Source organism: Mustela nivalis (genome assembly GCF_964662115.1).
Source record: "Mustela nivalis genome assembly, chromosome: 5".
Classification (NCBI taxonomy): Eukaryota; Metazoa; Chordata; class Mammalia; order Carnivora; family Mustelidae; genus Mustela; species Mustela nivalis.
In genome coordinates this window covers 115,582,445-115,594,591 of record NC_139024.1, presented here as the reverse complement: position 1 = coordinate 115,594,591, position 12,147 = coordinate 115,582,445, and the positions used below count along the sequence as shown (strand labels likewise).

The 12,147-nt window shown below is 44.3% G+C and overlaps 2 protein-coding genes across 21 annotated transcripts in view; one reads left to right on the top strand and one right to left on the bottom strand.

Moving 5' to 3' along the window:
* The window catches only part of SLC26A8 (solute carrier family 26 member 8), a 78,470-nt gene extending 68,176 nt beyond the window's left edge, over positions 1 to 10,294 (bottom strand). For 5 of the 14 annotated variants that reach the window (XM_082732340.1, XM_082732333.1, XM_082732332.1 and 2 more), the window contains exon 1: positions 10,138 to 10,294. In XM_082732340.1, coding sequence (XP_082588466.1) covers positions 10,138 to 10,168 — 31 coding nt within the window. In that variant the 5' untranslated portion in view covers positions 10,169 to 10,294. The other 9 variants (XM_082732331.1, XM_082732338.1, XM_082732334.1 and 6 more) reach the window with 5 other exon arrangements.
* Positions 1 to 12,147, top strand: part of MAPK14 (mitogen-activated protein kinase 14) — a 182,775-nt gene that overhangs the window by 93,441 nt on the left and 77,187 nt on the right. For 2 of the 7 annotated variants that reach the window (XM_082732411.1, XM_082732409.1), the window contains exon 1: positions 10,352 to 10,883. Coding sequence is in view for 2 of the 7 variants with exons in the window: in XM_082732409.1 (XP_082588535.1) it covers positions 10,768 to 10,883 (116 nt within the window). In the remaining 5 variants the exon portion in view is untranslated. Of the gene's footprint in view, positions 1 to 10,314; positions 10,884 to 12,147 lie in introns of those variants that run through there. The other 5 variants (XM_082732415.1, XM_082732416.1, XM_082732414.1 and 2 more) reach the window with 5 other exon arrangements.

Sequence of the window (12,147 nt, the reverse complement as noted above, 5' to 3'; positions counted from 1 at the left end):
TAGAACCCAAATGTCTTGCTAGGAAACCTAGTTTTCTTTATGTTCAATTACATTGCTATGTTGTGGAGGAAATGAGTATGAGGTAAAAGTCAGTGGAACCATCAATTTTTACCACAAACACTGAAGGTGAAGTGGTCAATACAGTATCTTCTTCCCTTGATCCCTTCCTTTTCTTCATAGCGCTTGTCAGGACCTGATTCAATATTTGTCCATTGTCTGTTTCCCTTACTAAAATATAAGCCCAAGAGGTAGGACTTTGCTCACAGCTATATCCCCAGGTGCCAGAATATTGCCGGAAAGTACCAGCTAGTGGCACCATGGTGTAGCAGAAAAAACATTGCATGGGCTATCAAGAGATTCGGGTTCCAGCCCAGGCTGTTTTTCTAACTAGCTATATGATTAGGAGCAAGTGTCTCAGAAACTGAGGGTCAGTTTTCCTTTGGTTTCATGCATAAAATAACATAGTTGGAACACGTGGTCTCTAAGACCATTGAATTTTAAAGATTTTTTTTTTTTATTTGAGAGAGAGAGCTAGAGAGAAAGAGAGAACACAAGCAGCAGGAGTGGCAGAGGGAGAGGGAAAAGGAGAAGCAGTCTCCCTGCTAAACAAGGAACCCAGATATGGAGCTTGATTCCAGGACCCCGGGATCATGACCTGAGTCATAGGCAGATGCTTAACTGACTGAGCCACCCAGGTGCCCTGGGTCACATTAAGTCTTAAAAATCTGTATCATTCTGCTCTTTTAAGAAAATAAGTAGCAGTTACTGAGGATAGCTACAGGTCTATTTCTGGGAGAAAGTATAATCATTCTTGTCTATTTTTAAAAGATTTTATTTATTTATTTATTTGTTTGTTTGTTTGTTTTAGAGAGAGATCATGCAAGAGAGTGTGGGCAGGGGGAGGGACAGAGGGAGAAGGAGAAGGAATCTCAAGCTGCCTCCTCACTAATCATGAGCCTGATGCTGGGCTTGATCTCATGACCTGAACAGAAATCGAGAGTCAGATGCTTAACTGAATGAGCCACCCAGGTGTCCCTCATCATGTTTTTGAAAAATAAAAAAAGCATAAACCAAATTGCTTCCTCGTAAATGTGGAAAAGCATATATATCTATGTATCTATCAATAGATATATAAGATACCTGGGTAAACACACAACATTACCCAAGTAATTCTTTTATAAGTGAGGCTGAAAACAAGTTTAATGTACTAGCCGCTTTGTTTTCCTTCAGAATGATCATGTATCATCATCAGCAGCAGCAAAATTTATAGAACACTTGCTATATACCAAGCATTGCACTTGATTTTTTTCATGAGTTATTTCACATAATTTCCATGACAATCCTAATACTGCTATTATGCTCATTTTATGGGTGATAAAACCAAGTCAATTACTTTATACATTTTGAGAAATTAACTAACTGAGCTGTAGACATAGATTGTATTTCTACCCTCAAAGCACTTGTGTGTTGTATAACACCTATGAACTAAAGATCACAAATTCAATAAAGTGGGCATGTGATTGGGGAATATAGAAGAGGACGGAAGAGGTATTTTACAATGTATCACTCAAGAGAATTAGTAATATGTGTTTTCCACAGAAAAAACATAACTGTATATTAAAACAGGTAATATTTTTCCTTTTCTTCCCCCCATCCATAGGACTATTCATCCAGTCATCCTTACTTTTCCTGTGTAATCTTAAAATAAGCTTCCATTGCTGGAAGAGAGCTGTTCCTGGCAACTGAGAGAACCTAATTAACCTGCCAATTATACTGAGATTATAAAAACTGCCATCCTGGGTTGGATCCAGCATTTCAAATCTAGCATTTTCTTTCTGAAAGTGGTACCAAGGCAGGGTTGGCATAAAGCAGGCAACATATAGACATTGAGGCACAGAGGGAACAGTGGGAGACTGATGAAGGCAGCAACAGCTCCTTGCATGGGGCAAGTGGGGCCCAGCCAGGCCAGGTCTGATCTTTCTCAAGATGAGTGGCAAGTGCAGATTTTTATCTGAAGTCTTCTAACTTTGAAATGTTGTCAATTACTTTATACTTTTTTTTTTTTTTTTTAAAACACAGAGCATATCTAACAAAACCTCTCTGCAGGCCAGATTTAGGCTGTGGACCATCAGTGTGTGACCTCTATACCAAGAGCCTTGTTGTGGAAGCCACGAAATACCCTCATGCTATCCTATCACAAATTATACTTTATCCCCCAAGAATTTCTCTAACTCTCTTTCCAAGTGAAAGTATTTATATTTTCTGTTGTCATGCTCTTTGGAGGTATTGCATCCCACTAGTTCACTTACAGAAAGTAGGGTATCATTTTGTTGTCTTCAAATCTACATCATTTATATTTCGAGAGGCAGCTCCCATCTACCAGACTAAGTTTTGATAAGCCTATCTGCTTTTATTTTCAGAATTTTATAAATTTCTACCATATGTACTCTTGGCCTTCATTTGTTTCTGCTTCAGAATTCACGAGCTATTTCATCTGTGTTCAATTAATTTAGTGTTCCACTAACATTTGTTGAGTGCTAGGTGTTATGGGGATTAAAAAGGACAAAGACTCTATAGTTCATCAGACTAAAAATTCCAAAATATAGTGCTCTAAGAGTTGAGAGGTGGGAAAGACAGGAGATATTTACATTTATTGCTGCTCTGCTATATGCCAGGTTCTTCTCACACATCATCTCAAGAGAGGTCCTCTTTTCCTCATGATGATGATACCCATTTTACTGATGAGGTTAGTGGTTTCTCAGAGTCATAAAAGGCTTAAATAGCTGAGCCAGAACCTGAACCCTGTCTTTCTGATTCTAAAATCATGCCACATCCTAATACCATGTGATCTCCTACAGAGTGGGATTAACAATTCCAACCTAGGGGGATGAGAAAGGCCTTATTGGGGAGAGATGAACTCTGTTCTGTCTAAACTGGGGGCAGAGAAGAGAATAAGGTATTGAAGGAAGAGAACAAGATAAAATTACAAAGATAATATAAAGCAAGTAATCTAATAATCTGAGTAAAGGAGAGCCTGGGTGGCTCAGTGGGTTGAGTGTCTGACTCTTGATTTCAGCTTAGGTTATGACCTCAGAGTTGTGAGATGGAGCCCTGTCTTTGGTTCTGCGCTCAGCAGAAAGTCTGCTCACAGACACGGTCTCTCCAAAATATATGAAACAAATCTTTAAAACAAACAAACAAACAAACAAACAAACAAAAATATATATATATCAGCATGAAGTCAGTGTCAAGCCCCAAAAAGTCAGTTGAGGCCTATTCCTGGAGGGTCTTGAATATCTGGGTTGAACTTGGACTTTTTAGTTGTTTAAAGTGTTTAAAACAGCATTTTGCACAGAATTAGGACAAACAATTCTTAAATTTCTATGGAACCACAAAAGACCCCACATAGCCACAGCAATCTTAAAAATGAAAAACAAAACTGGGGGTATCACAATTCCAAACTTCAAGTTATATTACAAAGCAACAGTAATTAAAACAATATGGTACTGGCATAAAAGTAGACACATAGATAAATGGAATAGAATAGAAAGCCCAGAAATAAACCCACAATTATATGGTCAATCAATCTTTGACAAATGAGGAATGAATACACGGTGTGGAAAAGACAGTCTTTTCAACAAATGGTGTTGGGAAAACTGGACAGCAACATGCAAAAGAATGAAATTGGATCCCTTTCTTACACCATACATAAAAATAAACTCAAAATGCAATAAAGACCTAAGTGTGAAACTTAAATCCATAAAAATCCTTGAAGAGCACAGGCAGCAATTTCTCTGACATTGGCCATAGCAACATTTTTTCTAGATATGTCTCCTAAGGCAATGCAAATACAAGAAAAAATAAATTATTTGGACTCCATCAAAATAAAAAATTTCTGGGGGCGCCTGGGTGGCTCATTGGGTTAAAGCCTCTGCCTTCGGCTCAGGTCATGATCCTGGGGTCCTGGAATCAAGCCCCACATCGGGCTCTTTGCTCAGCAGGGAGTTGCTTCCCTCCTCTCTCTGCCTGTCTCTCTGCCTACTTGTGATCTCTGTCTGTCAAATAAATAAATAAAATCTTTAAAAAATAAAAATAAAAAAATAAAAAATTTCTGGACAGTGAAGGAAACAATCAACAGAACTAAAAGACAACTTACAGAATGGGAGAAGGTATTTGCCAATGACATATCTAATAAAGGGTTAGTGTCCAAAATCTATAAAGAACAGATACAACTCAATACCCAATTAAAACTAAGAACTAATAATAACTAATATTAATTATTAGTTACTTATTATTATTATTAATTATTGATAACTAATCCAATTAAAAATAAGCAGAAAACTTTAACAGACATCTTTCCAAAGAAAACATCTAGATGACCAACAGACACATGAAAAGATGCTCCACATCACCCATCATCAGGGAAATGCAAACCAAACCTTATACCTGTCACCTTACACCTGTCAGAGTGGCTACAATTAAAAACACAAGAAACCTGTATTGGGAAGAATGTGGATAAAAAGGAACCTTCTTGCACTGTTGGTGGGCATGCAAATTGGTATAGCTGCTGTGGAAACAATATGGATGTTTCTCAGAAAATGAAAAATAGAACTACTCTACAATCTAGTAATTGCACTATTGGGTATTTATCCCCAAAATACAACACTAATCCAAAGGGATACATGTACCCCTATGTTTACTGCAGCATTATTTACAATAGCCAAACTATGGAAGCAGCCCAAGTGTCCACTGCTAGATGAATGGGTAAAGAAGATGTGGTATATATTATATAAATATTATTCAGCCATAAAAAGAATGAAATCTTGCCATTTGCAACAATATAGATGGAGCTAGAGAGTATGATGCTAAGGGAAGTAAGTCAGAGAAAGACAAACATCATATGATCTCTCTCTTATGCGGAATTTTACAAAACAAATGAGCAAAGGAAGGGAGACAGACAGACAGACAGACAATCAAGGAAACTCTTAATTATAGAGAATAAAAGGATGATTACTAGAGAAGGGGTGGGGGAAATGGGTGAAAGAGGGGATGGAGATCAAAGACTACACTTACCATGATGGAAAGAAAAAAGTGCTTGAGCAGGACTAGTCATAGGCACAAGGAGGTTTTTTGGGAGGATGAGTGGTGGCAGTGGTATGGTCTAGAAGTATACTGTTCAATATGGTAGCCACTGGCTACCTGTGGTTATTTAAATGTAATTAAAATAAACCAAAATGAAAAAATCAGTCCCTCAGTTGCATTAGCTACACTGTAAGTGCTCAACAACCATATGCGGCAGATATACCCTACTGAACAGTGCAAGTATGAAACATTTGCATCATCACAGAAAGTTCTGTTGGACAGGAGAGACTGAGGCAAGAAGTCCAAGTGGAGATGATGAGTATTACTGTAGTTTAGGGCAAAAGGAATCAAGTCATAACTCGGGGGAGGGACCACAGTGAGGGATAGCTAGCAGAGGCTGCAGGAAAGCTTTCTTTCAGGGTTCGTCACACGACTGGTGAAAGGTAGTGAGGTAAAACGCATGATTTCCTTATTGGTTTTTGCTGTTGTTGTCTGGAGTGTGTCATCTCTGGAGTTTGTCCAGCTTCATTATGTCTTTGTGGATTTCCTAGAAACCCTAGTGCTTCATTTACATGTCCTAGCAGGACACTTGTGACAAGAAGCTCCTATTTACAAGAGGCAGATGTAGTTTGATGTGGAGCAGGTTGCACACTTCAGAAAAAAGTTACCAAACCACACTGATGGAATAATGTACCTGTCGGCTGAAGCACAGTGCAAGGTGGGGGAGGAATCTGTTACTGACTCCTGAAGGCATCAGTGTGATGGGCCTCTGTCCACAGTGTGATCAACAACATGCTGAGCTCTACCCATAATCCTGAAGGTTAAGTGTCCACTTAAGAAACAATTTCGGGGGGAGCCTGGGTGACACAGTCGGTTAAGTCTCCCAACTCTTGGTTTGCCATGTGCTGGGCATGGAGAGATTCTCTCTCTGCCCCTACCTACCCCTTGCTTGTGCACTCTCTCTTACAAAAGGAAAAGGAAAAGAAAAAGGAAAACAATTCCCTGATGCTTCCTGACATCAAACAAAATATTTAGGTGGGATGACCACAGGTCCAGAGTTTTTAAGATTTCATTTTCTTATTCTACAAATGTCATTCTGGGCATCATGCTTTAGAGTAATTAACAAAAATTATTTTATTATTTTATTTTGTAATTAACAAATTATTTTAATCTATATAGTCCACACTGAGGGCCCACACTAATAGCATCAGCATCATCTGGGGACATGTTAGAATTGCAAATTCTCAGGCCCTACCTAGCAAGACTTAATTATCAGAACTCTGAGGATGGGCCAGCAGCTGGTTTAAGAAAAGCTCCAGGTGATTCGGATACACAGTCAAGTTTGGGGGCCACTATAAAAGCAGTCAATTATCTTTCCTTGGTCAGTCTTTCTGTGCTAACTTTGGGAGCACTGTTAAAAACAGGGACTTTTGACCTAGTCCCTGCATCCCCCATACAACTCCTGTCTAACCAGCCATCCATTGATTCATTTACATGATGTGTTGAAAGTATTTTAAAAAGCCAAGCATAAAAAATTTAAATGCGACCCAATTTTCTGACTATTGGCCTGATAGATATGAAATCCTGAACCTTACTTTAGTTGCAAGTATCTTTTGCCCCATAGCGTCATCTTTCCTATATCCTCTATAATCATGCTAAGGTAAAATTCACTTCCGAAATTTCAAATAAGCATTTGTAGTTCCATCAAACACAACAGCCCTTTGCCCATTACTACCTCATTTTTATAGGGGATGTATTTGGAATACAGCAAAGGCATGAGCGAGGTGCATCGTTTTTAATATCCTTCAGTCACACTGTCCGGTGGCTGGGGATGAATCATCAGCCGACAGCCCTCAAGGAGCTGACCACCGGACACTTGAACAACTACCTTAAATGCGACTTGATGAGACTATTACCAGTGGGGTATGTTGGAGAGAAACTCATGGTCGGGGTGCGGATGTTGGAGAAGGCTTCAAACGGGGACACCGATTCATTAACAAGAGTTAAAGGAAAGGGGCCATAGCAGGTGGGAGTGGGGGCTCAGTCCGATGGAATAAATGAACAGAGCAGTGAGGTCTGAAAGCAGAAGGCGCTCCTGGGCACAGACGGTGAGGTGGTAGGGAGAGCTTCCGGCTGCAGACAACTCAGACCGATGAGTCTGCAAGGATTCCGTTGCAAATCGCCCGCTTTGCCTCTAGCCCTTGCCTTTCACAAGTAGAAATAATGCCTCCGAGAGATAAGCTCTCGAGGACCACCGTCATTCCTTCATTTCGCCAATATTGACTGAACGCCCGTGACGGGGGCCGACCCGGCGAGTGACGGACGCAGCCCCCGCCCGGGGACTTAGAAGGGTAACGAGGACCTGGTGCCCCGCACCCGGACTCCCGCGTCTGGCTCAAACCTGCGGCGCTCGGCCCCTTACAGCTCCGGGCCGCGGATCCACTTGGTTCCCGGAGCGTGGCGCGAGTGCTGGAGCTGGGGTCGGACGCTGCTCGGACCCGGCTGGCGGCGCTGTAGACGCGGACGCCGGCCGTTCCCGGGCCGTTGCGGCCGAGCTCGCGGGCGTTCTGGCGGGCGGGGTACCGGAGAATGGGCAGTTGCAGTAGGGAGCCGGGAGAAGAGGGTTGGGAGGGGGTACCTGGGCTGGGGAAGCCCCTTCACCTGTGCCATCCAGGCCTCCACTTGCTTTGGGGTTTGACTGCTCTTGGCTGGGGGGCATCTAGATACCAGGCCTTGTGCCCTGCACTTCACTTAGAGTCATTCACTTAAGTCACCCTACGACCACGTCAGGTCAGAAGACGAAGGAGGAAACTGGAGGCTAGAAGGTCATTCGGGTTTCCAACTTTAGCTCTCTGCCCACAACCTTGACTCCTCCCACTGAAGGACGCTCTTCTGCCCAGGTCTCTTGCTGCGCTCCCCTCTGGAGCCCCGCCCTTTAACCTTCTGAAGTTGATTCAGCCCCTGTCACTGTCTCTAACTCTGCCTTGTAGTCCTGCTTGGCCCAGAGCGGTTTTACACCTGCTCAATTACTGTATTAGTATCTAATGTGTTCACTTTACTTAGTCCTTTTTGTAGATTGTCACCCCCATAAGGCAGGGATTTTTATCTCTAACTGCTGTATTATCAGTGCATAAACAATGTGCATATAGTAATAGGTCAATAAATTGTAAATCTCATGTAAGCAGCAACTGCCTCTGTTTTTGAATCGACTTTAATTAGAAGTGCCTGGTACCCAGTAGGTATTCAGTACGTAATTGTTGAATGAGTGACTGAATGTACTGCTTACTTCATCTTTGCCCTTTCAGTCACTCACCTCACTATCCCAATTTTTTGGATAATTTTATGAATTCCTTAGGATTCCTGCTGCTGAGTTTCTTCCCTTCTATCAATGCACTCATTACCTTGGTTCCCCACTCCTACCTGCTATATCACAGTCATATTTCTTACTCTTACTTCCTCCTTCAACCTTCATTACTTCTTGGAAAGCTCTCTAACCTGCATTTTGGAACATTTTCAAGCCGAGTGTCTTCATAGGCAAGAGAATCCAGGCTAAGCCACACTGAATCCCCCAAAGAAAAGCTTTCCATGAATCATCCATGATTCTGGTTTTTGTTTTTCCTCAAGGAGAACTGAGGATCCTGCACTACCTCCTAAACTGAGATCATGGTCATTATTCATGATTAGTCCAATAAATATTTATGGTGTACCAGTTATGTTCCAGGCACTGTGCAAGATGCTGGGACAAGATAGGCAAAATCGGAGCACTCCAAGGGATGCGTAACACCAAAGCTCTCTAAGTAAGTGCTGAGAAGTGTCCTGGCTCGGACCGAGTTCTTTCTTTCTTTCTTTCTTTTTTTTTTTTTTTAAGATTTAAAAAATACATTTGAGAGAGAAAGTGAGAGAGAGCATGAGCGAGGAGAAGTCAGAGGGAGAAGCAGACTCCCCATGGAGCTGGGAGCCCGATGCCGGACTCGATCCTGGTACTCCAGGATCATGACCTGAGCTGAAGGCAGTCGTCCAACCAACTGAGTCACCCAGGCGCCCCTAACCCAGTTATTTCTAAGAGAGATTGTGACAAGCTTAAAAGTGGAGGGAGGTATGGGGTTATAATATCTTGCCCAATCACACTTATTTTGTTCAGCTTTATAAATAACCCTATAAGGTGGGAATGTAAGGCAGGAATTATTTTTGCAGGAATTATTTTCCCCAGAACTAGAAGGAAGGTCTAAGAAACGTCAATCGACTTGCCTGATGTGACACTGCCAGAAGACCACTCTCTGCCTTGCCCCCCCCCCCTTTTTTAAAAAGATTTTATTTATTTGACAGATAGAGATCACAAGTAGGCAGAGAGGCAGGCAGAGAGAAGGTGGGGGGAGCAGGCTCCCTGTCCAACAGGGAGCCCGATGTAGGGCTCCATCCCAGGACCCTGGGATCATGACCTGAGCCGAAGGCAGAGGCTTTAACCCACTGAGCCACCCGGCTGCTTCTTAATCTGAAAGGCATGAATCAAATGCTTAAAATCGTCTTCACTGGAAGCTTCAGAGCAGAAATCAGTTTCAAACCCTCTGAGTAATGTTTCAAAACCCCTTTCAAAGGGAGATACCGGAGACTTTCCTTAATCAGAACTACCTGGGTCATTTTGTAAAAATGCGCATTCTTGGAGCCTGTCACGGACCTATCCACTTAGACTCCCTGTGGGTCCTGATACTTTGCATTTTTAAACATCTAAAGTGATTCTTCTGCACATAAAAGTTTAAGAACCGCTAGGAGAGTTTGGATGGAAAACCTCAGCCTTAATGCAGAACTAATATTTGCTTTTGGGATAGAGTTCGTCACAATTCCGAAGATTAAGCCGTATGTCTTTGAGCAGATGGAATACAACGGCTTTCTGGCCAGAATCTCCTTTTTTTAATGTAAATATTTCTTGGAAATTGGGTGTTCTGCTTAGCAGATGCTCAGCTGCTGGTTGACTACAGGCAGTTCAAAGATCTTTTGGCTCTTTTCCCGACACCCTATTAGTCACTGTCGCTTTCCACAACGGAGCCAGGCACTTACCCCGCCGACCACGGTGGGGCGCACGCGGCATACATTGCCAGGTTATCCCTTCCTTCCCGGGTCCGCCTTCGCGCCCTTAAGTCCCTGAGAGTTCTTGCCTCTGGTGTCCAGCTGTTGCTCTTTTCTCGCGAGAAGTGCTCCTCCCATCCTCTCCCGTCGTCAACCCCCTCCCGTGGGCAGGTTCCATATTGGGTAAAATCTCGGCTCGCGGGGAGTCCCGGGAGCTGCTCTCGCGAGAGTAGGGCAAGAGGCTCCTGTTCGCTGGCTCTGGAACGGCGACCACTGGAACCTCAGCGGGCGCTGCAGCTGGAGCGGTAGTCCCGCGGCGCAGCCGGGAGTCGGCCTGGTCTGGGAGAGGGTGCAGGGAGAGCGTGGTGGGCGCAGCCTTGGGCTCCGGAGCGTGCCCTTGCCCTTAGCCGGGCTCGCTCCCGTCGCTGAGGCGCGTCCAGCCGCTGCGGCTGACAGGGGCCGCGCGCGCGGGAGTCGGCGGGGTCGCGTCTGCCGCACCTGCGCCGACTGCCAGCTCCAGGTCCCCGCCCGGCCGGGTGGGCGACGAGGGCCGGGGAGCGGGAGCGGGCGCAGGCGGGGCCCCTCAGGGCCACCTCCTAGCCCCGCGGCCGCCGCTGGAAGATGTCTCAGGAGAGGCCCACGTTCTACCGGCAGGAGCTGAACAAGACAATCTGGGAGGTGCCCGAGCGTTACCAGAATCTCTCCCCGGTGGGCTCTGGTGCCTATGGCTCCGTGTGGTGAGTGTCACCGGGTTTGGGTCTGCGGTGGGCTGAGTGGCCCTTAATACCCCAGAGCCAGGCCTGCCCCCATAGCTCAGCGATGCACCAAGCGGCAGGAATTTTCCTTGGGGGAGAGCACCGCTGCCTCTTGGACCCCTGTCCTGCACTCCCTGTACCCCTTGCACCCCTCACTCTGCACCCCCAGGTAGGCGGTCAGCTGTGTGCAGGATGCAGGTCCACGGTGGGTTGTGGTGCTGGAGCTCGTCCCCGGCTCGCACCTTGCGCAAGCCCTTCTTGTGGGGATTGCTGCTTCGGGGGCAGGCACGGGGGCGGGGGTGCCTCTTCGGGGGTCTCCCTGCCAGCATCCAGCAGGAAGATCCTCTCCGGAGGTGCGTCTACTTTGGGCGCCAAAGCCCGCCCTCAAAGCAGACAAGCCCGGGGAGCTGCAGGGAGAAGCAGAAGGGCAAAGCTCGACCGGGAGACTGCGGCTGTCCGAACAAAACTGACGACGACGAAGGGCGATCTGTCCGGGTTTTTTTTTTTTTTTTTTTTTTTTGCAAACCTCTTTCGAAATCTCCTTTTGAGAAGCATTCGTTTTGAATTCGCACTTGCATTATCAGCGACCCGTGGAACCTAAAATACCGACTTTATCTCGGCCAGCACAGTGCCAGCTTGAGTGGTGTGTTTCCGATTCGGTTGAAAGCGTATTTCCTTTTTGCAGAGTGGGGGTGGGTGGTAGTGCCTGCAAGAACACTGCAGCTTGAGAAGCTGGCGGCCTCACTGATTAGTCACATACCACTGCTCATTTAAGTATTGTTTGGCAAAACAATTTTCCCCTTTGGAGCAAGCGAGATTCAGATCCGTTGGACGCGCTCAAGAGCAAGAAGTTACTAACAATGCTGGGTGTATTGTAAATATTTTTAAATTGCAGTACATCTTGTGAATATGAATATATATATATATATATATATATATATATATATATATATATTTTAAAGTCCGTGAGAGAGTTTGCAGGGAACTTATCTGCATTTGTAGCCTGAGGTACACGATGGTTTTTGTAAAGATCTATAGCAAAGGAAGGAGTAGTCTATAGCAAAGGAAGGAAGAGACACATCTCATCTTTAAATCACACTGGGTGTTTTAAATTAAATTGATAACATAAAATTTCTGGATCTGAAATATTTCACTAATTTAGGTATTACACACTCGATTTTAGATTTACTGTAACTTGAGAGCTGCTGATTTGAGACTAATTCATGTATTCATGTGCATGCATCAT